A 27,450-nucleotide genomic window follows, 5' to 3' on the forward strand; every position below is an offset into this window, starting at 1 on the left:
CTCCATGGCTTCAGGGAACAGGACATCATTCAGGGGTAATAACCCAACTGGCAAGCCATACAGCAGCTGCTGTGACATATTGAGCCACAACTAACAGCTAGCCTGCAGACACCACCCAACATACCACCTGTGACCAAGCTGCTAGCTGTCCTGCATATGTTGGCAAGTGACTCTTTCCAAACAACGGGTGCCCTGGTCGCTGGGGTATCACAGCCCTCATTCTCGGCTTTCCTGTCCAAGGTGTTAGATGCCATACTCTCCCTCACACCCTGCCACATCAGCTTACCCAACACCCAGCAGAAGCAGCAGGAGATAAAACAGGGGTTTTATCAAATCCAAGGCTTCCTGCATGTGCTAGGTACAATTGACTGCACCCATGTCCAGATCGTCCCACCTGCAGCAACAGAGCATCTATTCAGGAACAGAAAGCACACGCATTCTATCAATGTGCAGGCCATAGTTGACCACCAGGGATTGTTCACAAACATCTTGGCCAAGTATCCTGGGAGTGTCCATGACTCATTCATATTCCGGCACAGCAGCATCAATCAGCACTTCATATGGACAATATGGTAATGGCCTTCTTGTTGGTAAGTCAATAAACCTAGCAATATACACACAGCACAACAACCCCGTAGGACACACAAGACATACACCACTACATTGACACTAGGACAGGGTGACACTGAGGAGTGACACTGGTAGTTATGTTGTACACCCTGACACAATGAGAGACACACCTCGGGACAAATGACGGCTGCCACAAACATTAGCTGCCACTCTAGAGCACTAAGGGACCAATGTCAAAGCCCACAGTGACAATGACATGACCTGCACTGTAAGTACAACTTGGAAGATTAACAATTTACAATTACATTAGGCCACATAGTCAATCGGCCACCCTCCCAAGCAGTATGTAGCGTGGAAGGGGTGTGCAATGTGTGTTGCAGCAGGTCCAACACTATGAAACACATAGCATGATGATGCTGACTCACATGTAGGTGACACGGAAATACTGAGGCAGTCCCAACATCATACACCGCTCCTGGGGTGCCGTTTGCAGGTTGCAATAAGGAAGTCGACTGTGCTATGAACATATATTGATGTGCCATCAATGCACACTGCACATTGCTGCACACACTGAAAGAGCCAATTGTCCATCAAAATAGCATATGTACAGGGAGATGGCCCTTCCTGCACAGATACATCTACCTCCACAAGGCAGATAGCCAGTTTACCTGGAGCAAGTTTGGTAGTGTAGGTGCACGGTTACACATGAGCTACTGGCAGAGTGAACACCAAAGTCTTGCCTAGAAACAAGTCACACGTGTAACAATGTGCATTGTCAATACTAAACTGCTCAATGCTGGCAACTTAAGTAGATGTGTTGTGCATTGTAACCTATCCAATTCAAAGGGCCTCAGTGTTGCATTTCATCTGCAATGAGACATATAAATGGATGGGATGTCCAGGCCATGTAGTGCAGGCATGTTACCACCACATCTGAACCCATTTTGTGTGTGGATGTATCATGTCCCCTCCAGTGAAAGCACACTGATAGATATGGGACACTACACAATGCATGGTACAAACATACTAAGCAACAGTTAGGAAACCAAATTATAGATCCCAGGTCCATGAGCCAAACACAAGTTGTCATGTCAAACAACCCAGTGCTGAGAAGACCTCACAGAATCACTAGAAATCACACCATACCACAAACACATATGAGTCACAGATAATACAAGATATCAACTACCATGCTACATGACATTCCTGTTTCAAGCACTAACAAAATACTCACTCCTATTTTCTTTTGCAGTGGATCAGGGTTATGGAATCCAGCCATGGATCATGACCCCATTCCCCAACCCAAGCACAGCAGCAGAGCGTGCCTACAATGAGGCACATTGGAGGACACGCACCATTGTGGAAAGGACATTTGGCATCCTGAAGTCCAGATTCAGGTGCCTGGATATCAAAATAGCATATGTAGAGGGAGATGGCCCTTCCTGCACAGATACATCTACCTCCACAAGGCAGATAGCCAGTTTACCTGGAGCAAGTTTGGTAGTGTAGGTGCACGGTTACACATGAGCTACTGGCAGAGTGAACACCAAAGGCTTGCCTAGAAACAAGTCACACGTGTAACAATGTGCATTGTCAATACTGAACTGCTCAGTGCTGGCAACTTAAGTAGATGTGTTGTGCATTGTAACCTATCCAATTCAAAGGGCCTCAGTGTTGCATTTCATCTGCAATGAGACATATAAATGGATGGGATGTCCAGGCCATGTAGTGCAGGCATGTTACCACCACATCTGAACCCATTTTGTGTGTGGATGTATCATGTCCCCTCCAGTGAAAGCACACTGATAGATATGGGACACTACACAATGCATGGTACAAACATACTAAGCAACAGTTAGGAAACCAAATCATAGATCCCAGGTCCATGAGCCAAACACAAGTTGTCATGTCAAACAACCCAGTGCTGGGAAGACCTCACAGAATCACCAGAAATCACACCATACCAAAAACACATAATAGTCACAGATAATACAAGATATCAACTGCCATGCTACATGACATTCCTGTTTCAAGCACTAACAAAATACTCACTCCTATTTTCTTTTGCAGTGGATCAGGGTTATGGAATCCAGCCATGGATCATGACCCCATTCCCCAACCCAAGCACAGCAGCAGAGCGTGCCTACAATGAGGCACATTGGAGGACACACACCATTGTGGAAAGGATATTTGGCATCCTGAAGTCCTGATTCAGGTGCCTTGATATCACAGGAGGCAGCCTCCTATATGCCCCACACATTGTGTGTAAAATTATACTGACCTGTGCTATCCTGCACAACATTTGTGTGAGGATGAACATCCCATTATATGAGCCGGACCAAGAACTGCCTCAGGAGGAGGAGGATGGTGGCAGGGAAAATGAGGGGGAGCAGCAGAACACAGCTGCAGGAATGCACCGTAGACAGCAAATTGTACACAACGTTTTCACTTTATAGTAACTCTACACACCTTGTTAGGATATGAAAATAAACACCTAACTTGATCACACAGTCCTGCTCTGGTGTCTTCATTCTCCATCACATGTACCTTAGGAATGTGAATATTACCTTAGGCAGCATGTTACAAACACAAATCTGACTACTTCTGATGTAACATCACATGTGATGCATATGATTGTACAGCAACCATCACACACATAACAACAAGACTCTTCTCTTGAATGTCACAAATGAAGGCCACAATCAATGGACCACAACATATGAGTCACATCCACGTTGCCAACATGGTCAACTGTAGCAAATGACACACAACTATGACATCTCCAAACATAAGGTAAATAAGGGCCGCATACATGAGGCAGTAGCTGTGAAATAACAGAAGTACAGGAATGCATGAACAGACCTCTGACATTACTAAGTGTGACACTTGCAATGTGTGCAAGGAGCTTGTCTGACAAGGGGAGGGCATCATTTGACAAGCAATGTTTCAACACTTGCTCTGTGCAGTCCAGCCCTGGAAATCAGTCCTGCCACTGCCACAGAGCATAATCCTGCCACAGAGTACACATGCCCACACACTTGGACTGGACACTTCTGTGAACACATGCAGCTAGAGCAGCAGGTCCACCACGACAACACAAGTAACATAGCTAATTGTAATGAGTCAAACCGACGTGTACAAAACATTTTATGGGTGGAATTTAGGCACAGTGTTTCAAACACAGTATGTACCAAACATGTGCACATATCAGACATTTGTTTAGCCCACACACAAATCACCATGAACTCATAACCAACAATTAGTGATATATGAGGGGTAACATATCCTAAATAGCACTCATTAACCATCCTCTATGATGCCTGAGTTGTGTTTGTTGTCTGAAATGTAATGTCCTCTAGGTTAAACGACTACACACATTACATGAGTCAACACATTTCACAAACACATACCATGACTGTTGTAGATCACTGACTGCCATCAAATGTAGATACACATTTGGCACCCATTCAAACATATGTATGACATCCGAAGTATTGCATGCCCTTCCTTCAGAAACACACACATCATTGTTACATTCCATTCACACCCAAATCACAAAGTTGCATGCTCTACCACATGTTGCCATACACTATATTACATACTGCAGCCCATACCATCCTATTTCCATGTTGATACAGGGTGCATTCATGGTAAATATATAATAAACTCACGCAATCACAGATAGATTAAAAAATGTTGACGCTAATGCGTCAAAAACAACCCCAAACGCAAACTACAGATACATGGGCCCTTAGCGTGAATTCTATCCACGCACCACACTCATGTGGATACTCAGGGAAATATAAGTCTACAGGTAATGCTTCGTATATTGCCGCACATGTAGGTAATGTGTCGAAAATAGTCAGGCAAACATCTTATGCATCAAAAAAATACACGCATGACGTAAAACGTGTCTCAAGGGGACAGGAAATGATGTAATAGGAAATTCTGTTTACAGGCATGGTACAGTGGGTGTACTTTCACTTTCACTTTACAGTCTGTGCATTTGTTGGCTGTGTCTCAGTGTTGCTGGTGTGTTGTATGCGAATATTGTATCTTGTGGTGTTTCTCTTGTTGTGTCTGTTGTGAAATCTGCTTGTTACTTGTAACAGTGTATGTGATTTTGTGTAGTTTTGTGTATTTCATATTGTATTTGTAGTGTCGGTGAGTGTCTGGGTGTTAGATTAGTTGGGTTAGTTGGGGTTCTTAAGTTTGGGCAGTACGTTTCCTTAATTCTCATATTTTTTATTTCAATATTTACTCTTTGAAATTGTGGTTGAGGAACATGTCAGTAAGGGCAAGGTTGACATGGATGGGGAGGAGGAGCTTGGGGGCTTTGTGTGGCTGGTGTGCCACTTCCTACCCAGGATACTCGAGATGGGTGGCAGGGTGATACAGGGGTATCACACAGAGGCAAGGCGGCTGCGGTGGGGCAAGGTGCTCCACCACATGAAGAGGGTGTACCATACCAGCCGGAATGAGCACCAGCTAAAGCATTACTGGGCTGACCTGGTGACCAGAAAGCAGGATCTGCTGGACCACCTGGGTGTGGTGATCGGTGGCCCTATGAGTGAGTATCACATTGACATATTTATACAGTAGAATGCTCCTGAGTGACAATAGCAGATGTGTTGGCGTGCTGCATGCAATGTTTGTGGCCAGGTTGAATGCTACCAGAACGAAGTGTTAGTGTCCCATATTGAGATGGAGTCCACATGTCCGTACATGTTAGCAATGCAGGTCAGAAGTTTGTTGAGCCATGTACAACTATCACTTAGGGCCACATGTACGAAGCTCTTTTTTTATCATCGCAAACGGCCCAATTTGCTGAATTGGGCCATTTGCGATGAGAAAAAAGTTTTTTTCCAATGCACAAACCAAATTTTGCCAGTCAGTACTTACATTACCGAATCGCAAAAAGGGTTTGCAAGTCGCACGGACCACTGCCTCCTCTGAAAAAATTAAAAGATAAGCTATCATATTTGTTTTTTTAAATGTATTCCATTTAAACTGTGACAGTTAAAAGCAGTCACAGACATGGTGGTCTGCTGGGTCCAGCAGACCACCATCCCTGTGAGTACGGCCATTCCAAATAGGTTTGCAAATTGAGACCTACCTCACGAATATTCATGAGGTAGGTCATTTGCTACCCCATTGCGAATTGCAAACAGTGTCATTGACAGTATTGTACATCAGGTTTTGCGACTCACAAGTGACTAACAAAACCTGATCTTCGTACATGTGGCCCTTAGTCACACATTTCAGGTGGCATGGCAACAACTGTGCCCATGCATTCTGTCAATGATGATCAGGCAAGACACCGGCAGCATACCATATTTCACTGGATCCTCACAACAAAGTGGGAATCCATGTTTAGTGCTACATTGTCATCATTACACACACATGATCCCTGCCATTATGTTGGCAAAGGGGGCATACCAGCCTTAGGGGACACTGGATCTGGGGCATTTGTTACAGACATACAACTGTGCCACATCAGTCATGGACCACTGAACTCATAATAATTGCAGACAGAAAATTGAGCACCATGTCTATCACACAGTTACTCAGTGTGCCTTGATGCACAAGCCACAATACCTGAATCACTTGTATTGCAGTGTGCCAGGGAAGTGCCATGGACTTTTCACACAAATACAAATCATGCCATGAAGTACCATTTTAAATGGATTAGCCACATATGGTTGTTGTAGGGTTTAGCACCACATGAGTGTTGGGCCCAGTGCATTTGTGCATACGTGTGGCTCTCAATCACCGGTGTTTCAGTGTCAATGTGAGTTTGCAGTGGTATGTCTGTTGTACTCGCTTCATGCAGGATCACTAGCTCACTCATGTAAAGTGTTACCCACTGTGATATGTTGTCCACTCATATGGACAGTGATATGACATTGAGCATATATTTCCATCCATGTTTTACAGGTGGACCATCGGAAAAGTGGCAAGATTTCAGGATCCAGATGTATCATATAGGAATGAAAATGTCTGTTCTGTGTAGTGATTGCAGCTGTTGTATTAGTGACTAGAGTGTGTGTTGCACTCAATGCTAGATATGATGAGGTGGCACGTGATCCGATATCAAAGTAGGATGAATGATGACATTGTGTCCTGTGCAAGGGTTACCCATTCGCAAGCAGAGAGTCTTGTGCTGCGCAATAGGCAGCACAGCATGTGAACAAGGTGATTAGTAGCCACATTTAGGCCCACATGTGCACCAGTGTCAGTATATTGGCACTGGGTCATACTGTCATTCTCATAACACAGTGATGCACCAGTTTTCCACACAAATTGGTGCATCCCTGTATTGTAGTGTGCATGTAGGACTGGGTGGGTAACTTTCCCCCAGCATGTAGCCCCCATAAGTAGTACTCCATTTACGTGACAATAATGTGGTATGTAATAGGCGTGCATGCAGGTCAAGGCCAGATGGGTGCTGGCATCAATGTGGGTGTTTTGTGAATTGTGTTGACAGATCAGGGTTCGATGGGTGTCCACACATGAACACATGAATGGAGATGTGAATGAGCTATGAATACCCTATTCCTAGGTGGCAGCCCTCCTCACATGTGTTCCACTCCCTAAATCCATGTATAAGGGGATGTGCCTTCATGGTTGAGCTCAACACTTGTGACACTTGTGATGATATATTGCATGCCCATCCCCCCTGAGGCACAGGGGTAGGGGAACAGCATATATGTAGGAAGATGTGACGGTCACAGTGTAGATGACAGTCATCTCATTCAGGCTTGCATGTGTCCCAATCAACACTGACCCCTTATGATTAGCAACTGCATACCATACTCCCAATGACATCTACAAGTTACTGGTGTTGTGTGCTTTAGACTTGACACAGATGATGAAGATTAGTGGGCCTGGCCCATCTGAAGTAATTGCTGCCTTTGCATTGTGACACATTGCACTAAATCAATGCACAGATTAGTTTATTTGGTTCCAAGTCTTGTTGTGCTTTGCTTTGGTGTCAATGACATGATGGGTAGGCAGTGTTGCCATTACATTCATCAGGGACATTATATTATCTGGACTGTGATTCAGAATGCATGTGTAAATCGAGGCAGAGTGTTAGTGTATCATCTGTACATACATCACACATTAATGACACTGATGGTTGCCTGTCTCAATTTTACAGCTGCCAACATGGATGTTGCTGAACTCAGGGTGTTCCAGAAGACGGCAGTGCGCTATTGCCACATATTGGATGTGGAGTCGCTATCGAAAAGAGCGAGACACTGGGGAATGGCAGGCATTCAGTCAAGGGGGACCCGCATTGGCCACAAAGAGTAGACCGAGCACCACAACTATACAGGAGACCACAACCGCCACCGTCACATCTGCCCCACCTGCAGCACCATCAACATCGGGACCACAGCACACCACGCCTGCTGCAATGGACATGTCAGCAACAAAGAAGCTCCAGAGGGACATGAAACAGGTCCTCAAAAAGCTGGACAGCCTAAAGAAGGAGGTGGACCGCAATACAAAGAGATTGAAGGCCATCAAGAGGACACTCAAGAGGGCCAACCTCTGAACTGATGCTTCCCTTCACCCCTAGTTCAGTCCCCTCCCTCCTCATTCCTTATCATGTTTTGTAGTGGGTTTAAGGGGGTTAGTGATAGGTTAGAGTAGGTTAGTTGTTTAGATAGGATAGGGAACGTATATCGGAACAACGCATGCTGGAACAACGCATGCCTAAACAACGAGGTCGGAACAACGACCTCGTTGTTACCACAAATGCCTTTACCACGAATGCCTTAACAACGATTTTTCATTGTAAAGGCATTCCTGGTAAAGGCATTAGTAATAGGCATGCATGGTTCCAGCATCCGTCCCACCTGGCCCCCACCCCAAAAAATTAACGTGACCCCTCCACCCCCTCCCCTAAAACCACGCTAACCCCCCACCCTTGCCCCTAAAATTACCCCAACCCCCCACCTCGTCCCTAAAATTACCACGACCCACACCCTGCCCCTAAAATAACCCCAACCCCCACCCCATCCCTGAAACCTAAAGTACCCCAACCCCCACCCCTTAAACCTAAAACCACCCTGCCCCTAAAATTACCCAGAGCCCCCAACCCCACCCCGCCCCTAAAACCTAAACCCTCTGAACCCCCCACCCCGCCCCTAAAATTACCCGACCCCCCAACCCACCCCTAAAACCTAAAATGACCCCAACCTCCACCCCTAAAACAACCCCAACCCCCACCCCTAAAACCTAAAACCACCCCAAACCCCACCCCTAAAATTACTGCAACCCCTCACCCCGCACCTAAAACCTAAAACCACCCCAACCCCCACACCAAAAACCAAAACCACCCCAATCCCCCACCCCACCCCTAAAAATCTAAACCACCCCGGCCCCCACCCCCAAATACTAAAAATATCCGACCCCTCACCCCGCCCATAAAACTAAAGATACCCCTCCCTCCAAACCTAAACCGCCTGACCCCCACCCCTAAAACTAAAATTACCCCAACTCCTCCACCTTCGCCCCTAAAACTAAAAATACCCCTCCCCTCCCTCCCCCACCCTAAACCGTCCAACGCCCCTCCCCTAAAGCTAAAACCCCCCCACCCCGCCCCTAAAACTAAAAATACCCCGACCCCCCACCCCTGAAACTAAAACCCCAACCCCCCACCCCTGCCCCTAAAACTAAAAATACCCCTCCCCTCCCTCCCCGGCCCCTAAACTGCACCGACACCCCCTCCCCTAAAACTAATACCCCAACTCCCCACCCCAGCCCCTAAAACTAAATCCCCAAACCCCCACCCCGTCCCTAGAACTTAAAATACCCTGACTCCCCCACCCCGCCCCTAAAACTAAAAATCCAACCGCCCACCTCCGCCCCACTTACCTGACTCATCGCGTCGTCCTCCTCAGCGACTCCCTTGTTCTGTGCCTTAACCACGCATGTGCGTTGTTCAGCAGATGCGTGGTTAAGGCACAAAACAACTAAGTTGTGGTTAACGAAAGTGTTGTTCTGCTTTCGTTGTCTACGACTTCGTTGTTACGGAGTCGGCGTTCAGGGCGTTTCCCAGGTTAGGTAGGTTTGGGGGATGGGTTTTCATATTAGTACACGTTAGTTTGTGGTTGGGTGGGTGGGGGTTAATGTTGGGGCATTTGTGTTAAAAAAAATAATAATAAAAAAAAGTATATGATAAAAATATATATATATATTTGTTTAGGATTAGATTGTATATGTTTAGGTTAGTATATGCTGTCCTGCATGTGTCTCGTGATATAAGGGGGAGGGGGGGCAATGTTTAGAGTGTGTTGTTAAATGTGGTAAGTAAGCTTAACATAGGGTAGTTAGGGCCAGTTGTGGGTAATGTATAGGTAGGATAGATTAGGTTCGGATAGGTGTTTAACACAGTTTTCAGTTCAGTTTTCTACTTATATATTAAAACTTTGGGTACTCCCTTACTGCATGTGTCATATGCTTGGGGTGCAGGGTTTTTGCATGAGTATACTGTGTCAATTGTCAGTTGGCCTGGGGATTCCGTCCTGCATCAATATCCCTCTCTTCACATGTTCATTCCCACTTCCAACTGAGCTGTCACATTGACAGCTACAACAAATCTTCTCAATGCATCTGCCATCCAATGTACCCACCACTCAAGGTGACTATGGTTCCCATGTATTGGACAGGTAGGTGTGGTTTTTAAGCTGTCATTGTTTGGGTCCTGTGTCGAAATGTTGGGCACTGTGGGACATCTGCCTGCAGCCTGAAGTTCATGTCAACACTGCTAAACTGAGCAGTGCGAAATTCAGATGAGGTCAAGTATAAGTATTTCATACCAATGTGTTTCACTGTTGCTCACAGCTGACGTTATTGCCTGAGCACTCTTACACAGCCATTCCTGCTGTATGTAGGGGGTGAGGCATGCATGTGTTAAACAAATGTCACATACACAGTGACTTGCTTGTAGGGGATGTGGCCAGCATTGACTTTCATCATGTAGGTACTTTGTGTGTAGATATCTGCCCACAATATTTCTGCACTCTTATACTGACACTCTGTGACTATAGACATGTTACACGCATCACAAATTTACAGCAAAGTAGATGTGTCACATTGCACAGACAAAGTGGTTGTGTAGGTGCTGTTTATTTCAAAGTGCTTAGTGCAATATTTACATTGCTCAGGTCTGTGACCCCATTAGTGAAAACCATTCTATTGTGACACAGCACAAGTGCAGGGTTGAGGGACATGTCATTGCACATGCTGGGGTGAAGTGTCGTTCAGTGCAGGGGAACATAAATTGCCAATGGAGTAGTGAGAGACAATTGCAATCCATAGTGGTAAGGTTAACAGTGTGTCGGTGAAGAGTGCATGTCACCAACTGGAGCAACACTGGCATATTGTCAAGCACAGGACAAAGGGATATCACTGCCCATGTGGCATGGGCTGGTGCTACCGGGTACTCCTACGGGCGAAGATGATCTGTTCCACATCTTCATCCTCTGATGTGTATGTTGTCTCCTCTGTCCTTGATGGTGTGGTGGTGGGATAGAGGTGGCCACACACACTTCAGTGGTTGGAGAAGTGGACACCAAATTCCCGGCAGCTCCAATCTGTGGAACTACATATGGCATCACTACAGGAAGGAGGAGCTGCTGATTATTGAGTATGGCAGCAACATCCCTGTGGTAGGCAGCCATTTCTGCGCTGAGGGAGGCCAGTACCCGGTGCATAGAGTCCTGCTTGTTGTCATGCATGCAGCAGCAGAATTGGGAGGGCAGGTGTTGTGTCAACTCCCTCATGGCAGTGGTTAGGTCTCTCACACACTGTTGGACTCCATGCAGTGGGAATTGTGTGCCTTGTTTGGCTGCTGTCTGTTCAGTGGCCATTATGATGCACATGCGCATACCCTCAAGGCTGGCTGCCATAGTTTGCATCCCCACCCGCACCTGTCCTCTCAAAGGTGGTCCCTGTGTCATCAGAGTCCTCACCTGTGTTTGAGCTGGCAGGATGTACTATTGGGGTGGTGGGTGGCTCCTCTGGGATGGCTGCTTCATGAATGCACCTCCTAGCAACTGGAGGTAGTGTTCGGAGGGTTCACAGGACATCTTGGAGGGCTTCCTGGCTGATGGTTGTCAGCTGGTCCTCCAGGTCATCGGGTTATGCCAGGGCAGGCAGATCCACAGGAGAGCCATCGTCCTCTGCAATTAGATATTGTACAATTAGTGTGTCTGTGTTGTGGCAGTTGTAATGTGATGTCACTGACTTCCTATTGGTGGCACATTGCCATCTTGGTTCCCACGCATTGTTCCTGTACTTAATGTTTGCAGTCTCTCAGCCCTATACCCCACCTGCATGTCACATCCGGGACGACCGCTGCAACCATCTCCTCCATCTTGTCCAGGTCCTCTTGTGGTGCTGGACTCCCACCTCCGGTCTGCAGTGCTGCCTTCCTGTTCCTTGCCATTTACTCCTTTGTCCTTCTCTTGCAGTTATGCCAGAATTTCTTGCACTCAGTGACAGTTCTCCTGATCTCTGCCACACTGTTAATCTTGTCCACAATCTGCTGCCAAATTGCCTCTCTCCTGCCAGTTGAGAACTTAGAGGTGATGAAGAGTTGGTGTTGGTGCTCCTCACCTCTCTCACCAGTATTTCATGCTCCTCTGGGCTGAAACGACACTTGCTCTGTCTCTCTCCTGGGTCTTGTCAATGTCCTCCTGGCTGGTTCCTGGTTGTCTGGGGTCTCCCTGGGGTCTCTCCTGGCTTGGTGGGTCCATCTTGCCTCTCCTTTACACTGGTTGCCTCGTTAGCGTCATTTTTGATGGTACTGCAGGCAAAAATGGTGCATTTCTGTTTGACATGTTTACATGCCGTTAACCGGATTAGAGTCATTTTTCCTGCGTTAACGTCATTTTGCCTCACGACAAGGCGCAATGGTTAGCGTCAGTTTTGCGTCAAAAAGTATAAATCTGGCCCTTAGGCCCTATTTTCCTCTACTGATGAAATACAGCATTGTCAGTGCTGACTTCCGCACAGTGTCAAACCAATGAGGCCACGACTAACACAAAGGATGTAGAGAATTTAACATTCCCAATTCTCTTAGTTCTTGTTTATCAGACGTCCCAGTAATGGTGCTCATCAGAATCAAGTCTTTTATTGAAATGGATGTCTTCCTACGGTGAAATAAAATACAAAACACCAGCTTCATGTGTTCTTCAAAATAATTTAGATCAGGTATGTAAGGAGGATATGGGCATGGTGTGGAGTGTTAGCAATAGCAAACAGATAATACTCCTTGTGATTAGTATTACCTTTGATTGATATTTCAGATACAGGTATTAGTAGCTTTAACTTCCTGCAAAGCCACAGAGTATAGGATCTATTCATTAGTAGGGCCTGGTAACAATTAGCTCAGGGCTTTCATACAACACTAGGGCAGCCATCCTACATATGTTATCCAAGATTGGAAACATCTTTCTGTAGGGAGTAACCTCAGTGCCTAATCGCTTTGCTGGCATTAGCTTAGTTCCAATGTATTTTCTCCTTTTTGTAAAGAGTTAGACACCATTTAATTCCTTGACACTGATGTGTGTAAATGGCTTCTTGGGGCGGGGGCATTATGCACAGCACATAACGCTAGTGATATTGATACAGAACTGATCTCTGTTTGCTCTGAACGTGCAAAGCTGTTTTACACTGTACGTGTTGTTTAAACCATCCAACGCAATCTACAAATTGAACTAGTTCTGTGGTACGTTTTCTATCAGGACAGATGTAAAACTAGCCTGCTTTACAAACAAGAAATGTTTTCAAAGCAATCTAATCGGAGTAATTTTACAAAACATTTACATAGATTTTCAGTTTTGATTTTGATAAAACATAGAATGTGAAATATCTATTCTCCAAATCACAGTATTCATCTAAATTCCTGTACACAATTTTGAGTTACATTGAGCGCTCGCTTCTCTTCTTCTATTAAGTGTTTTCTTTCACAATATTTATGCTTTGTTCACTCTAGAGACACGCAGTCGAAATTCAAATCCGATCACTATTTCTGAAGCCGCCGCCATGTTCCTTAGCTCGCTGAGGAAAGCACAAGAAGAAGGTAATGAACCTTTTTACTGCATTTTCGAGAGTTTTGTTGCAGGGTATACTTTGTTGTTCAGAATGACCACAGACTTTCATCACCAAACTCCAAGGTGACTTCAGGGTCACGGAACTGTACAACTGTTTGAAAGCTAAGGTTTGGTTTTGGTGGATGTGTGCGATCGTGTAGGTATGTTTCTTGGTGTGAGGGCCTGTGGCGAGTAGTGGTCTCTGCAGGGCAGTGTTTTTTTTGTTTTTATCGAAGTCAGGAGGGTAAACCGTAAAACCAGTAAGGGGCAGGGCCCCACAGGGGTAAGAAATTGAAGATTCAATGAGCCCCGCAATCACATTTTAAACAACACAGATGTTATCTAATCATACATTACACGTATCAAGACGTTTGGGAACTAATCTAGCTTGAAATAATAAAACACATACATGAATTATGAAGTAAAACATCTGGCCATGTTTTGAAATACTTTTTATAATCACACAGAGGGAAGAAATGAAGCACACTTTTCAGATGTTTATGTGATACACCAACAATACCTACCACCCTTCAGCACAACTAATTAAACAACATAACCCTAGGCAACCGCTTTACAGACTAAACTGGTACACGAAAATTGCCTAAGAAATTCCACTCACAATTAACTTAACCTACCTCCTTCCACATATCCCACTACCACACTAAACTGAATAACTAAAAAAGTGAACAAAATTCATTCGGTCTGCAACATGGTGTCCTTAAAACTGTAAACCGAACAATGAACAAGCACTGGCAACATCAATTCATCTGGCATTGACTGCCAGCCTTTTGGCAATTCTTGTTTTCTTTGCCATGGTTTTTGCAAACCTTTTTTTTTCAGGAAGCTGCTGGGACATAATTAACTCTTAAAACAAACAATTGCGAAAGTCAAAAGAGTTTTTGTGGTCTCAAAAAAGTGCCAATGGCCATGGTACACCTGGCACAGAAGGAAACTATCTTGTGTGTGAAGTGTTCCCTCTGAAAGAGCGGCATGCCATACCTCATTGTGAAGTCAGTGAATGGCTAACGTCAGCTAAGATTGCTCTTTGATGCATGCTGGAGTGGGTGAAAAATGTTTTAATGACACATTCACAAACTATGTCACGCTGAAAACCCCTATAAGTGACTATGTTATACATACTTTTAGTAAAATACAAAGATCTTAGCTAACACCGACATTGGCCTGGCATTGGCTCCTTGCATCACCTTTTTTAGAAGATCTCAAAAGAAGGGAAAAAAGTAAAGAAGGAAGAAAAAAATTGAAGAAAGGCAGCCAAAAAAATGAAGGGAAAGGAAGAAGGGCAGTAAGAAAGGGAAGGAAGGAAGGCAAAAAGGAAGAATTGAGAGAAGAAGAAAAGGAGGCAAAAAGAAAGAAGGAAATAGGGCAGAAAATAAAGAAAGAAGGAAAGAAGTCAGAAAGAGAGATGAAAAAGGGAGGAAAGAAGGTAAGAAAGAAAGAAGTAAAGAACAAAAGATGGCAAAGCAGAATGAAGGAAGAAAAGCTAAAGGAAGGAGGCGAAAAGAAAGAACAAGAGAAAGATGGCAATATTAGAGAAGGAAAGAAAAGAAAAGAAGGCAAATAAAACAAGAAGTAAAGAAAGAAGGTAAAAATACAGAGAAAATTAAGAACTAAGGCAAAAAGAAAGCAGGGAAGAAGGCAAAAAAGAAAGAAAGAAGGAAAGAAAGAAAGAAAATGCAGAAATAAATAGGCAAGAAATAAAGATGCAAAGAAGGAAAGGAACAAAGGAAATAAAAGGCAATGAAGGCAGAAAGAGAAAGAAAAGTAAGAAGGCAAAATAGAAACAAAAAAGGGAAGACTGAAAGAAAAAGGAAAGCAGGCAAAGAAAGAAAGAATGGAAGAAGGCAAAAAATGAAAAAAGGAAGGAAGAAGAAAAATAGGAAAGAGAAGAAAAGGAGAAAAGGAGTGAGGGAAAGAAAAAGGGAAAAAGGAAAGAAAAAGGAAAGAAGGAAAAAAGAAAGAGAAAGAAGGATAGGTAAAAATTAAAGAGAAGAAGAAAGGAAAAAGGAAAGAAAAAGGGAAGAATGCAAAACAGAAGGGAAGAAGGAAAGAAAAAAGGAAAGGCAAAAAAAGAATGGCCTTGTACTTTTTTGTGGCGTGAGGAATAGGTTGGGCCAGCCTGGGGTTAATGCAGTGTTTGATTGTTAACTTATGCAGATTTGTAGAGTGCCCTACACCCGGGAGGGTAGCCTGATGCTGAACACGTGAGAGTCTAGGCATACCTCAGGCTTAGTGAGATTACTTGAAAAAGCCAGGTCTTTAGCTTTTTGCCAAAATTCAAGAAGTGAGGAGGCTCTTATGTGTAGAACAGGTTGGTCTTTGCTTTGTGAGCAATGAATAAGAAGGCTCAACCTCCAGATCTGGTTTTCCATATGCATGGTATTTGTGCAAATACGAGTCTAGATGAGCGAAGGTGTCTGGCAGATTTGCGAAAGCAGATGCAATTGTTGAGGTATGCTGGGCCAGTCTTACGTAGTGCCTTGAAAGTGAGGTTGAGGGGTTTGAATTGTGTTCGTTCGTGAATGGTGAGCCAGTGGAGCTCTTTCAGGTGTGGTGTGATGTGAGTGTGGCCTGGGAGAGTGATTGTGGCCTCCCAGTTCTGAATGGTCTGCAGTTGTCCGACAAGGTTTTTTGTTGATCACAGCATAGAGAGTGTTCCCATAATCCAGTTTGCTTGGGACCATTCCATGTGCTGATTGGTAACCATTTGAAAATCTTTCTCAAGATTTTCAGGATATGGAAGGATGAGTCAGTGATGGCAGTGAATTGGCAGTCATGTTGAGTTTGATGTTAATGCAAACACACCACAGAGGTCTGGGACACGGTCTCATCCCTCATCCCAGACTCCATCTTCCTCACAGAGACCTGGCTTAACTCTGCTGTGCGCCAGACATCAGCATCCCAGGCCCGAAGGCTACAAGATAACACTGGGACTGAATCACCAAACATGGAGGTGGAATTATCATCATTTATAAGGACACCATCTGTTGCACAGCCTCCTCAGACGACTTAACCTCGATAACGGAGCATCTCAATTTCTAAGTTCACACAGATGGAAAAAGAACCATCAAAGATTCAGACCACCAGGACCGGCACCCAGTTTCTGCAACACCGTCCATGACATCATCACCCCATTGAATCTGAGAACTACATATTTCTAGAAGATCTTAACTTCCACCTGAACGACCCCGATGACACCAAAACAACTGACCTCATGGAAAGCATGCCGAAGATCCACCTCCAACAACTTGTCACCGACCCTACCCACATTGCAGAACACACGCTTGACCCCGTTTTTACATCCAGCAACACAGTCAAGTACAAACACGTCTCAGAGCTCACCTGGACTGACCACTACAGCGTCCACTTCACCATCTCAGGATCTACCAACACTGGCAGCACGTCCCCCAGCTCCACATGCAGAAGTTGAAAAAAGGTATCAGAAGACCAATGGAACAATGCTGTCAACTTCCACTTCCAGACACATCACCAGACACAGAATAAGCTGTGAAGAAATTCTCCCAGTGGGTCACGGAATTCGCCGACACAATCGGCTCCACCAAGCTAGCCAACCCCAAAGTACCAGCCAGAAGAGCCATCTGGTTCAACACAGAGCTGAAATCCCCCAAACGCAACTGCCGGCAACTAAGAAGGAAGTGCTGTACGAGAGAAAAGACAGAAGACCATACCTCCTTCAAAACTGCACTCAACCAGTACCACCACCTTCTGAGACAAACTAAGACGAATGCTCCAGCAGACCGTATTGTAGGCAGCACAAACTATAGCAAGAAGCTCTTCATCATTGTGAAGGAGTTCTCCAACCCTGCAGCCACCGGAAACAACATTATCCCCTCCCAAGAACTGTGTGACACCCTAGTGGACCTTTTCCATGATAAGATCTCAGCCATTTATGAAACCTTCAAACCCCAACACCCCACCACCAACAACATCCACCTTCTCACACCCATGAACACAACCCTGAACACCTGCTCAGCCGTTGGAAACAACCTGAAGAAAGGCCCCTCCTGAAGAAACCATCCACTGTCCCAGCCGATCTGAAGAACTACCAGCCCATTTCCTTCCGCTTCTTTCTGGTGAAGGTTCTCAAAAAGGCAATTAACCAGCAACTCACCAAATACTTGGACCACTACAACCTTCTGGACCACTCTCAATCCAGATTCCAAGCCAATCACAGCAATGAGACAGCTTTAATCGCAGCTACTGACATCAGGGCCCTCTTAAACCACAGGGAAACAGCAGCCCACATTCTCCTGGACATGTCAGCCACATTCAACACCGTCTCCCAACACATCTTGATCAAAAGACTCCACCAAATCAGAATCCAGGACACACCTTCAAATAGATCACCTCATACCTCACTGGAAGAACCCAGAGAATCCATCTCCCACCATTCACCTAGGAACTCAAGAAGATCATCTGTGGCGACCCACAAGGATCGTGCTTCAGCCCCACCCCCCTCAGCACATACGTGACCCCCCTAGCAAACACCATCAGATCACAGAGACTCAACATGATCTCATATGCCAATGACACCCAGCTCATCCCCTCGCTGTCAGAAGACCCCTTCACCACTAGAACCAACTTCCACAGATGTATGATGAACATTGCTGACTAGATGAAGGACAACTATCTCAAGCTCAACATGGACAAGGTGGAAGTCCTCATCTTTGGGAACAACACCTCGCCATGGAACAACACTTAATGGCCTGCTGAACTCAGCCGTTCCCCTGCCCTGACAGGCCACGCCTGCAACCTCAGTATCATCTTGGACAGCAAGTTATCTATGCCCAAACAGGTACATGTGGTCTTGTCCACCTGCTTCCATGCCCTAAAGATGCTCTGTAAGGTCTTCAGGTGGCTCTGAAGGACCGTCACTAAAGACCTCATCACTAGCAGGAAGGACTACGGTAACACTCCTAGGAATAACTTTATACCTCCTGAAGAGACTACATTCAATACAAAACTTAGCAGCAGCACGCATCCTTGACCTCCCTAGACGGACTCACATCACTCTGCACCTCAAGAAGCTACACTGGCTCCAGATCCAGAAGAGATGCTAGTTCAAAATGCTGAACCACCCGTACAAAGCCCTGAACAACAAAGGACCAGCATACATCAACAAAGAATGACCTTCCACCAACTGACCAGACACCTTCGATCCTCTTAACACATCCTCACCGACAGCCCATGGATCTGCAGATCCAACAGCAGAGGATGCCCCTACTCTCACCTGGAGCCCAAAGCCTGGAATGACCTTCCCATGCATCTCAAGAATGCTGCATTGCTCCTGGAATTCAGAAAATAACTCAACACATGGAGATTCAAATGAACAGAGCACTACAAAGCTGCTAGCAACTACAATGCCTTGAGACCCTCACAGGTGATTTTTCCTGTGCTTTATAAATCCGGATTGATTGATTGATTGATTGATTGATGAAGATCTTGTAGTTCATGTCGTGGGTGGTGGGGGTGGTTGTTGGTCCTAGCTCAGTTGGCTACCAGGTGGAGTCTCACGATGATGTGCTCCTCCCAAATATCACAATTTTAGTCTTGTCCGTGTTCAGCTTTAGACAGTTTGTCTTCATCCAGTGGGCAATTTCAGTCATGCAGGGATTGAACTGTAACAGGGTACTGGGTGTCTTGCCCGTAAGAAAGAGAACGAGGTGTGTGTCATCAGCATAACAGAGGATGTTGATATCATGAGATGGGATGATGCTGGCTAAAGGGATCATGGATGCGTTGAAGAGGGTCGGCCTCAGGGAGGATCCTTGTGGAATGCTCTGCAGATGAGATTGCTGGTGTCTGATGTGTACAAAGCAAGGCTGACTGCCTTGATCATTACAGTCAGGAAGAGCAGATCCATCAGTGTGTGTCCTTGGATTCAGATGTCATGAACGCTTTGGATGTAGATGGGGGGAGACTGTGTCAAATGCTGCAGAGAAGTCCAGGAGGATGAGGGCTGTCATGTCTCCTCTGTCCAGAGTCATGTGGATTTAATCTGTGGCAGCATTGAGGTCAGTTTCTGTGCTGTGCATTTGTCTGAAGCTAGATTGAGTGGTGTCAAGTACTTGGTGTTCATAGAGCTATTCAGTAAGGTATCTGCTGATGATTGTCTTTAAGACCTTGGCTGGGAATTGTAGCAGGGAGGTTAGTCTGTAGTTGGTGAGTGTTGAAAGTTCATCAGAGAGGTTCTTCAGCAATGGGAGGACATCTGCATGTTTTCAAGCATCTAAGAAGGTCACAGAAGAGGTGCAGGCATTCAGAATGGGTGTGAGCATTGCACTGATGGGTTGCAGTCCTCTAGAGTAGGCGTGGTGGGGCCGGGGTCGGATGGAGACACTAAGTGGATGGACTTCATGGTGGCAGTGGTTTCTTCTGGGGTGATGATGGATCATGTGGTTAGCGTTGATTCTTTTGATAAGATTGGGAGGCATTTTGGTGTGATCTGTTGGGTTCGGTTGCGGGTCGAAGTTGCTTTAAATGCCAGTGAATTTGTTGCTGAAGAATTGAGAGAGATTGCAGCGAGGGAGTGATCAAGTTGTAGGCGGCTGATGGTGACGTGCAATCTTTCACAATGGTAAAGATTTATTTGCTTCTGTTTGTGCTGGCATTTATGTGGTCCACCAGAGGGGTGCATTTGGTGGTCCAGATCATTTGGTGGTAGCGTCTTAGGGCAAATTTGAATGTGCTCCTGTTGCATTGTTGTAGCTCATCCTCTGCTTGAGCTACAGTTGTTTGCAGTGGTGTTGTTTCAGTCTGAGTTCTTGGGGTCTGGGTCTTATTGTATTGTTGTGTTTGATGGGGCAAGTTAGTTGGCACAGGAGGTGATCCAGTTGGTAGAATTCTTGATGGCTTTCGAGAGGCTCTTGCTTTGTTTGAGTCAGTGGGTGCTGACAGCGCTGCTCCAGTCCTTGTTACCTTGGTAGGTCCCTTTACTTGTCCCTTTACTTGTTGGGTGAAGCCCAGACTTCCACGGTCTTTAATGAGTGCTATTGAGTTGGATCGTATTGTATTTCTATGTTCCAGGGAGTCCTGGTATTTGGCGCAGGAGGTGATCTAAATTTTAAAATTCTTGATGGCTTTGGGGAGGCTGTTGCTGTGTTCATGTCAGTGGGTGCTGAGAGTGGTGTTCGAGTCCTTGTTGGTGATGCTGTTCCAGTGTGAGCTGGTTGGTCTGGCAGTGGTACATGTGTGTTGGACTGGGACGGGGGATGCTGAACTTGACAAAGGCATGGTATGTCCAGGGAACATGTGTGGCTCGGTGCCTTGTATGTTGCTGAAGTTGGAGATATTAAGGTCCAGGAGGTATACGGTCATGTGGGTAGGTCCCTTTACTTGTTGGGTGAAGCCCAGGCTTCCAGGGTCATCAATGAGTACTCTTGAGTTGGGGTTGGCCTCTGTTGGTGGCTGCATTGATGGTGTTAAAATAGCATTTTGCTTTGGCTGATGTGATGAGCTGTCTGCGTGTTGCATGAAGGGACTTCAGCATGAAAAGGTCCTCTGGAGTTCCGATTAAAGTGACACATCTCTCCAGGTGGTGTTGGCAGTATACATGTGCAGATATTAAAAAGGCAGATGGCCAATTTTTCACTGTCATTGGAACCTTATAGCACCTGGCCAATTCCCATTCTTCTTCCTTGGAACCCTCATTTGCTTGTATTTCCCTATGTATCCACTTAAAAACGTCAGTAAATGCATACTTCCATATCTTATCTTCAGATGCCTCTACCAAATACATTCTTAGGAGCAGATTAATACTGATATAAGTCAATCTCTTCTTTTTAAAAACTTTTTCACCATTGACTGTTACCACGTCTGCCTTTCCTGCCCCCTGCTTCGCTGTCCCATTCTTGCGCCTGGAACTCTTTTTAGTCTCTGCCGATTTAGGGTCTACTCCAGGCTTACTGTCTCTTCCTGCCTATGCCTCAATGTTCTCCTTATTGTCTGTCTCTCCATCTCCCACTTTGTCCAACACTGAATCCTCACCCACACCAGCAGAAACTACCTGCAGCACCTCTTCCTGCCATCATTCCCCAAAGGAGCCCACCATTTACCCATACCAGGTCTGAAAGGCAACAGCTTCTTCCTTCCTTTTTAGGTTTTGCCTACACAGCCTTTGGGCTGTGCTTGTGAAATCTACTGTATTTAATATAAATCTTGAAAGGGGCTTGCAACCCACACTCACTTTTCAGTGGTTGGTGTGCTTGCCACTTACTTGTCCTCAGTTTCTATTGGTTGTAGGATACTATTTCCTGTTGCCCCTCTCGTGTGTATTTCTTATCAGTGTCCTGAGGCCCAAGTAAAGGCTTCATCTGCTTTGTGTTTTTTTTTGTTTAAGCTTTTGCCTTCACAGCACTTGCGCTGTGTTTGTTTTTCAACTGCTAGCATTTCTGATAGGAGGAGTAAACATTTTAGTTTGCCATCAGATCCGGTGTCTTTCATTGTTGCTCTTCTGTTTCACTTGCACTGTAACTTGCATTTCTTACACAAGGCTTGGATCACTTGCTCCCCAAGCCTCGCTTTCAGCCCTGAGTTCCACTCCCGGGTTTGCAGCAGCACTGCAATACACTCCCAAAATTACTACTTTGTGTTCATGTGCGTGACTGTTCACTTTCGGCCCTGAGCCCCGCCCCGAAGTAATTTAGCCTTCCGGTGGGCTTGGGAGATTCATTGCTATGGTGACCCGGTAGACTTTCAATCCTGTGCTGCAAAAACAAATTGTGCTACATCTGCTAGCCCTGCCCGGCCATACGTGTGGTTGCTGGGTGATTTGGCATGGACAGGGCTGCTAAACTGTGGACATTGAGGCAGGGGTCAGCTGGTCTTTAGCTTGTGCCTGTGACGTTATGGTACAGGACTCGTTGTTAGGGTCGAGCCTGCTTTGCATGCGCTTGTGCATGCGTATCGCTAGCGAGACGCTTTAGGAATTAGAAAAGGGCTCGGAGCCCCGTCCACGTCATGTCAGTGCCTTTCATTGGTTCGTGGGCTTTCCTGTTAGAATCTGCTTGCTTTGATTAGTGGAAGGCAGGCATACGTCATGCCTTTTCCGGTGGTTAGCTCTCCTCGAGCGCAGTGACCAAGTGCAAAAAACATGCGAGGCTCTCTGTTTCCCGTCAGGTTTCCGCACTACTTTTTCTCTATTTTTGCAGCGCGATCTCGCTTGGCAGAAGTCGAGCGCTTTGCATAATGTCGACCCTGTTACACAGTTAATTGCACTTTTGCCGGTTACGTACATAATTGCACTTTTGCCGATAGGTTTCATTACGAGTGAACTGTTGCAGCGCGATCGCGCAGTTATTTTCTTTTAACATGGCAAGAAAAATCCGGTTGGGAGTTTACAACTGGTAATAGCTGTAACTCAGACAAATGCGAGACCCAAGTGCATTGCAAATGCTTGTTTTTATCTGATGCTTTCACCTTTACCCTTACCTTCCTTAAACTCAACTGTTTGTTATATTTTATTTTCACAGTGAACATTTGAAAATGCAACGTTTATTTCCCAGCCCACTGGGGCGTGATAACTGGAAGCGATGTATTTACTTGAGTACCCAAACATTTACATTGTTACTAGGTTTTCGGTCTTTTACCATAGCCCAGATCTTCCTTAGCCATGAGCACTGTGATTTTAACTGTGCATGACTTTGATCAGAATGTTTATTTATATTAATGTTAAGCATTGCTTGTTGCCATCTATTGTGATTTATGGAACTTGGCGTAAAATTCTTGTTGGTATTAACACTCACCCACAAGACACTGTGGTAACACAAACCTTTAATGTAATTAAAAATGTTAACAGTGTGTCCGACTTCAGAACCATATTTATGCACATCCTTGCCATACAATAGTAACCTTTTCGCATGCATGAATATGCTTAAATTTTTTATTCATACGTTTTCAAGTGTCAAAAGGCAATTTTATTTTATTATATATATATATATATATATATACATATAAATATATATATATATACACACACACACACACACATACATATATATTTTTTTAATAAAATTATTTACCTGTTTTCAAATTTGTAGTAAATGTTACACTACATTACAATAAAACTATTTTCTGATATATGGCTATAGGCAATCCCATGCATAAACTATGTATTTGAGAAAAGAGCTAAAGCCATAAAGGAAAACAATTTTTGTTGACTTTATGCAGGTACTTTGAGGTAAATAGCACAGTGTATTCCTGCTAACACCTTTTACCACTGAATAATAGAAATGGGATTGAAGCAGCTGAGAGCTGCAGAACTATGCAGTGCATGTCTGTGGAATGTTGTCCGCTTGCATTCCATTAAGGGCTGGCTGCAAGAAGGCGTTCTATGAAAAGATCCCACCAAGACCATGTCTTACATTGAGCCAGGTTGTTTACCCATTTCAAGCATACTTATTGGTGCATGTTTATCATTATTTGACTAAAAATGCTCGAGCTCAGAACCAGATGACCACCACAGCGAACTGGCTTCATCAAGGCCATGTGAGCAACAACTAGCTAGCTGTCATTGCTTCACTGGGAAAACAGGCCCTTCTGTTCCCATCCCTTGCTACTTCCTCCACACCCGCACTTCCATACTTCCCCCTGATCACTTGCCACATGATTGGTAAAGGGTCCCTAGGGTGGGGGCTGCTCACATTCCAGAATGTGCAGGCATTTCTCTCCAAACCTTTTGATTGTTGAAACCATCTGCCTCCACAGGACTTTGCTTAAATGTGGTGTGCTGAAAAAATTCTTTCCCCGTCCTCCATCACCTCCCTACCTCTTAACATAATATTAATCCCATAGGCGAAACCTAATGCATTTACTAATGCTTGTTTAGTTTGTGACCAATTCATACTGCTATTTTCTGCCATCTTCATTCTCTAAGTGGTTCCCATGACACCTTAAACTCACCATTTGTCCTTCCATTGTTGAACTCACCCCTGAAATATCCATTTCTGTCACCTCCTTACAGACATACTCTCAGCTAGCACTCCCCCACCTACCTTAAATGACCAGTGGCATGCTCCCAAATGCGGTGGCATGCACTACTCATTCAACATGCCAGGGTAGAAATTGCCAAGCCTAATTGCCCCAAGTCTCCTTTTCAAACATATGGTATTGTCTCATTGTTTGTGACTGATGGTCAATAACCTGTGAAAAGCCGATTCAGCACAACCTCATCACTCAGGCAAGTCCAGTCCTGAAGATATGGATAACATAAGAATTTGCCGATATTTATTTTAATACATTCAAAAACATGCACACTGGCACACAATACCATATTACAAGATCTTGCATTTTTAATTTTGCTTTTGGACTATTGCATGCACTTGATTCTTATGCTACCTTTGCAAGAAGTGATCCCTTTATACCAGCTCTTGGTGGAATTTAGATTGAAGCACTCATGGCTGGATAGGCCTTTTAATCCACTGGACAGTTTTCTTGGAGGTTGATTTTGAAAGCCCAGGACCACCCTTGGAGCCTCTGTTGCTTTCCCCAGCTCCCCGAAGTTAATTGCTGCAAGCACAGGGCAGTTTCAAGAGAAAAAGAAAGAGAGGGTGGGAGGTGGAAGGTAAAGAGTAAGCGATCGGAGATGGAGAAGAAAGATGAGAGAGAGGAAAGGAGGATAGAGAGAGAGAGAATGGATGGATGCAAAGAAAGAGAGAGCTCGCAGACACAAAGGGAGCCGGGCTGATTTTAGCTTTTTTGCCATGGCTGCTTTTGGTTCCCCAGTCTGGCCCTGGAGACACTTGATTGTTTGTCGTAGGACTGCATTTTGTACTTTGTTTAAAAGCAAATGTTGAAGTCCATTTAAAATGTTTATCATGCACACCTGCAGAGCAGGAGCCACCATGTGGGTATTACATATTTTTCAAGCTGCAGTTTAATGTCCTTGCTGTATGTCGTGTGTTGCCCTGCACGACTTTTAAGTACTTAACTACTCACTCAGCATGGTGTGCAGCTTGTGTGTCCCTTTTAAGACAAGCTATCTGTGGGTTTGGTCAATCAAAGCTGTATGAGATATTAGCATTCACAGCTTGCAAAGTGCTGCTTGCTAATGTTGTCTAGTTTGTGCTTAAACAACACCAGCTCACAGACATCCACAAAACTGGCCACACCCAGCTACAAAACTGGCTCACACACAGCCCAAAAACCAGTCCCCACACAGCCACAAAATCAGCCAACACACTGACCTGTTAAACTGGCCCATCTGGCACTCCCATCTTGCTTTGTAAGTCCGGCTTGCCCTGACTCCATCAGTGAATTCACATTAGCTAAGAAACAGCTTCCCTTTTAAAGTCATCAAGGCATCTGCATTACAACGCTGAGGCTAAATTTATTTGACAAACACATAACAGAGTACACACATCAGTGATCAGGTTAGCCAAATTGGCAATGTCTACCAGTATATAGTTTCCTATATCAATATCGCCACAGATATTTTTTTCAGTGTTGTTCAAACAGGCCACATGCAACACACACATCACATGACTGGCTTTTTTTTAATTTTTTTTACCAAAACTCCTCTTTCCACCCTGATGTCTTACATGTTTATTTTTGTAGCTTTCACTTTTCAATGTTTTTATGAGTATGTTTTGTAGTACCAGAACATTAGTCAGAACAACTTTCAGTGGAGGCAACCACCAACACTCAGCTCCTAACCCACCTTCTACACTCCTATCCCTAGACAGAGCTACATATATATTCAGTTGAACAATGACTATCACTGCTACAGAGGATCCAAAATGAGGACTCAAAGAGGGAGCGATCAGTTCAAGTGCGCGCAGGGTTTATGTGCACGTCCTGCTTCAATAGACCTTGTCCAAGTAGGAAAGGACAAGCTGCTGCTCCTTTGCTATGGCGGAGGAGAGTCACCCCCAACCAGCAGCAGCTGCAAACCTTTAAAAATAAAACATTAATAAACCATTTTTATTATAGTTTTATTTTTGAAGGAGTAGGGCCATGGGAGATGACAGGGAAGGAGAGGGAGAGCCGTACACCCCCCTCAGTGTGCATGTGTGATGTGTGTTTGGCAGCCCGTCTTGGGTCAACCAAAACACATGCACACTGAGCTCTCTCGAACCCGGCACTGTGTGAAATGTAATGTTTTCTGGGTTTTTGTTGTCGCCCCCTTCCCCATCACGTGCTGGGTTGCGAGTTGAGCCTGGAAAGGACCAGAGTCAATGATTTCATAAAGAGGTGTGAGCTGTCTCAGGCGCGCAATGACCACTGGGCTAGGAGGGATTAGATAACAACCCCCCCGCACCCACCACCCATCAGTTGCCATTGGCTGGGCTGACTTGGCTGGGGCTGCTGGCCTCGAAGCCTGAAACAATTGAAATAGTCTAACGGGCCTGTCAGACAATATTTAGTACTTAACATAAGCTTGTTTTTATTCTGTGTTTTCTGAGCCCTGCCACCCAGCTCTCTCCACTCAGTCGCATACAAAAGGACCATAAGCATCTTGGACTCTACATGTATAGAGCAATAATAGAAAGGAATGAAATCACTTTTGTCATTTCCATACCTTAGTCACAAATATCCAGCAGGGACTACAACAAAAGACAAGGTCTCATAAGAATTTAATTAAGAGAGGGAGACAGCATTAAAAACAAACATTTGGGGAAAGATTATTTGCTTCAAAGAAAAAGTAAAAAAAATGCACAAAAAAACGTAATGAATCTCAGCAGATGGAAGGTTTAACACATTTAATATCAATGGTACTGGTAACTGTAGCTCCAAA

The 27,450-nt window shown here is 44.9% G+C and overlaps 1 protein-coding gene across 1 annotated transcript in view; it reads left to right on the plus strand.

Annotated features, from left to right (window-relative positions):
• Window positions 1-27,450, plus strand: part of SPX (spexin hormone) — an 86,443-nt gene that overhangs the window by 35,929 nt on the left and 23,064 nt on the right. The window contains exon 5 of the mRNA XM_069230058.1: window positions 13,583-13,669. Within this exon, the coding sequence (XP_069086159.1) occupies window positions 13,583-13,669 (87 nt within the window). The remainder of the gene's footprint in view (window positions 1-13,582; window positions 13,670-27,450) is intronic.

The sequence above is a fragment of the Pleurodeles waltl genome, chromosome 4_1 (genome assembly GCF_031143425.1).
Source record: "Pleurodeles waltl isolate 20211129_DDA chromosome 4_1, aPleWal1.hap1.20221129, whole genome shotgun sequence".
In the NCBI taxonomy this organism is placed as follows: Eukaryota; Metazoa; Chordata; class Amphibia; order Caudata; family Salamandridae; genus Pleurodeles; species Pleurodeles waltl.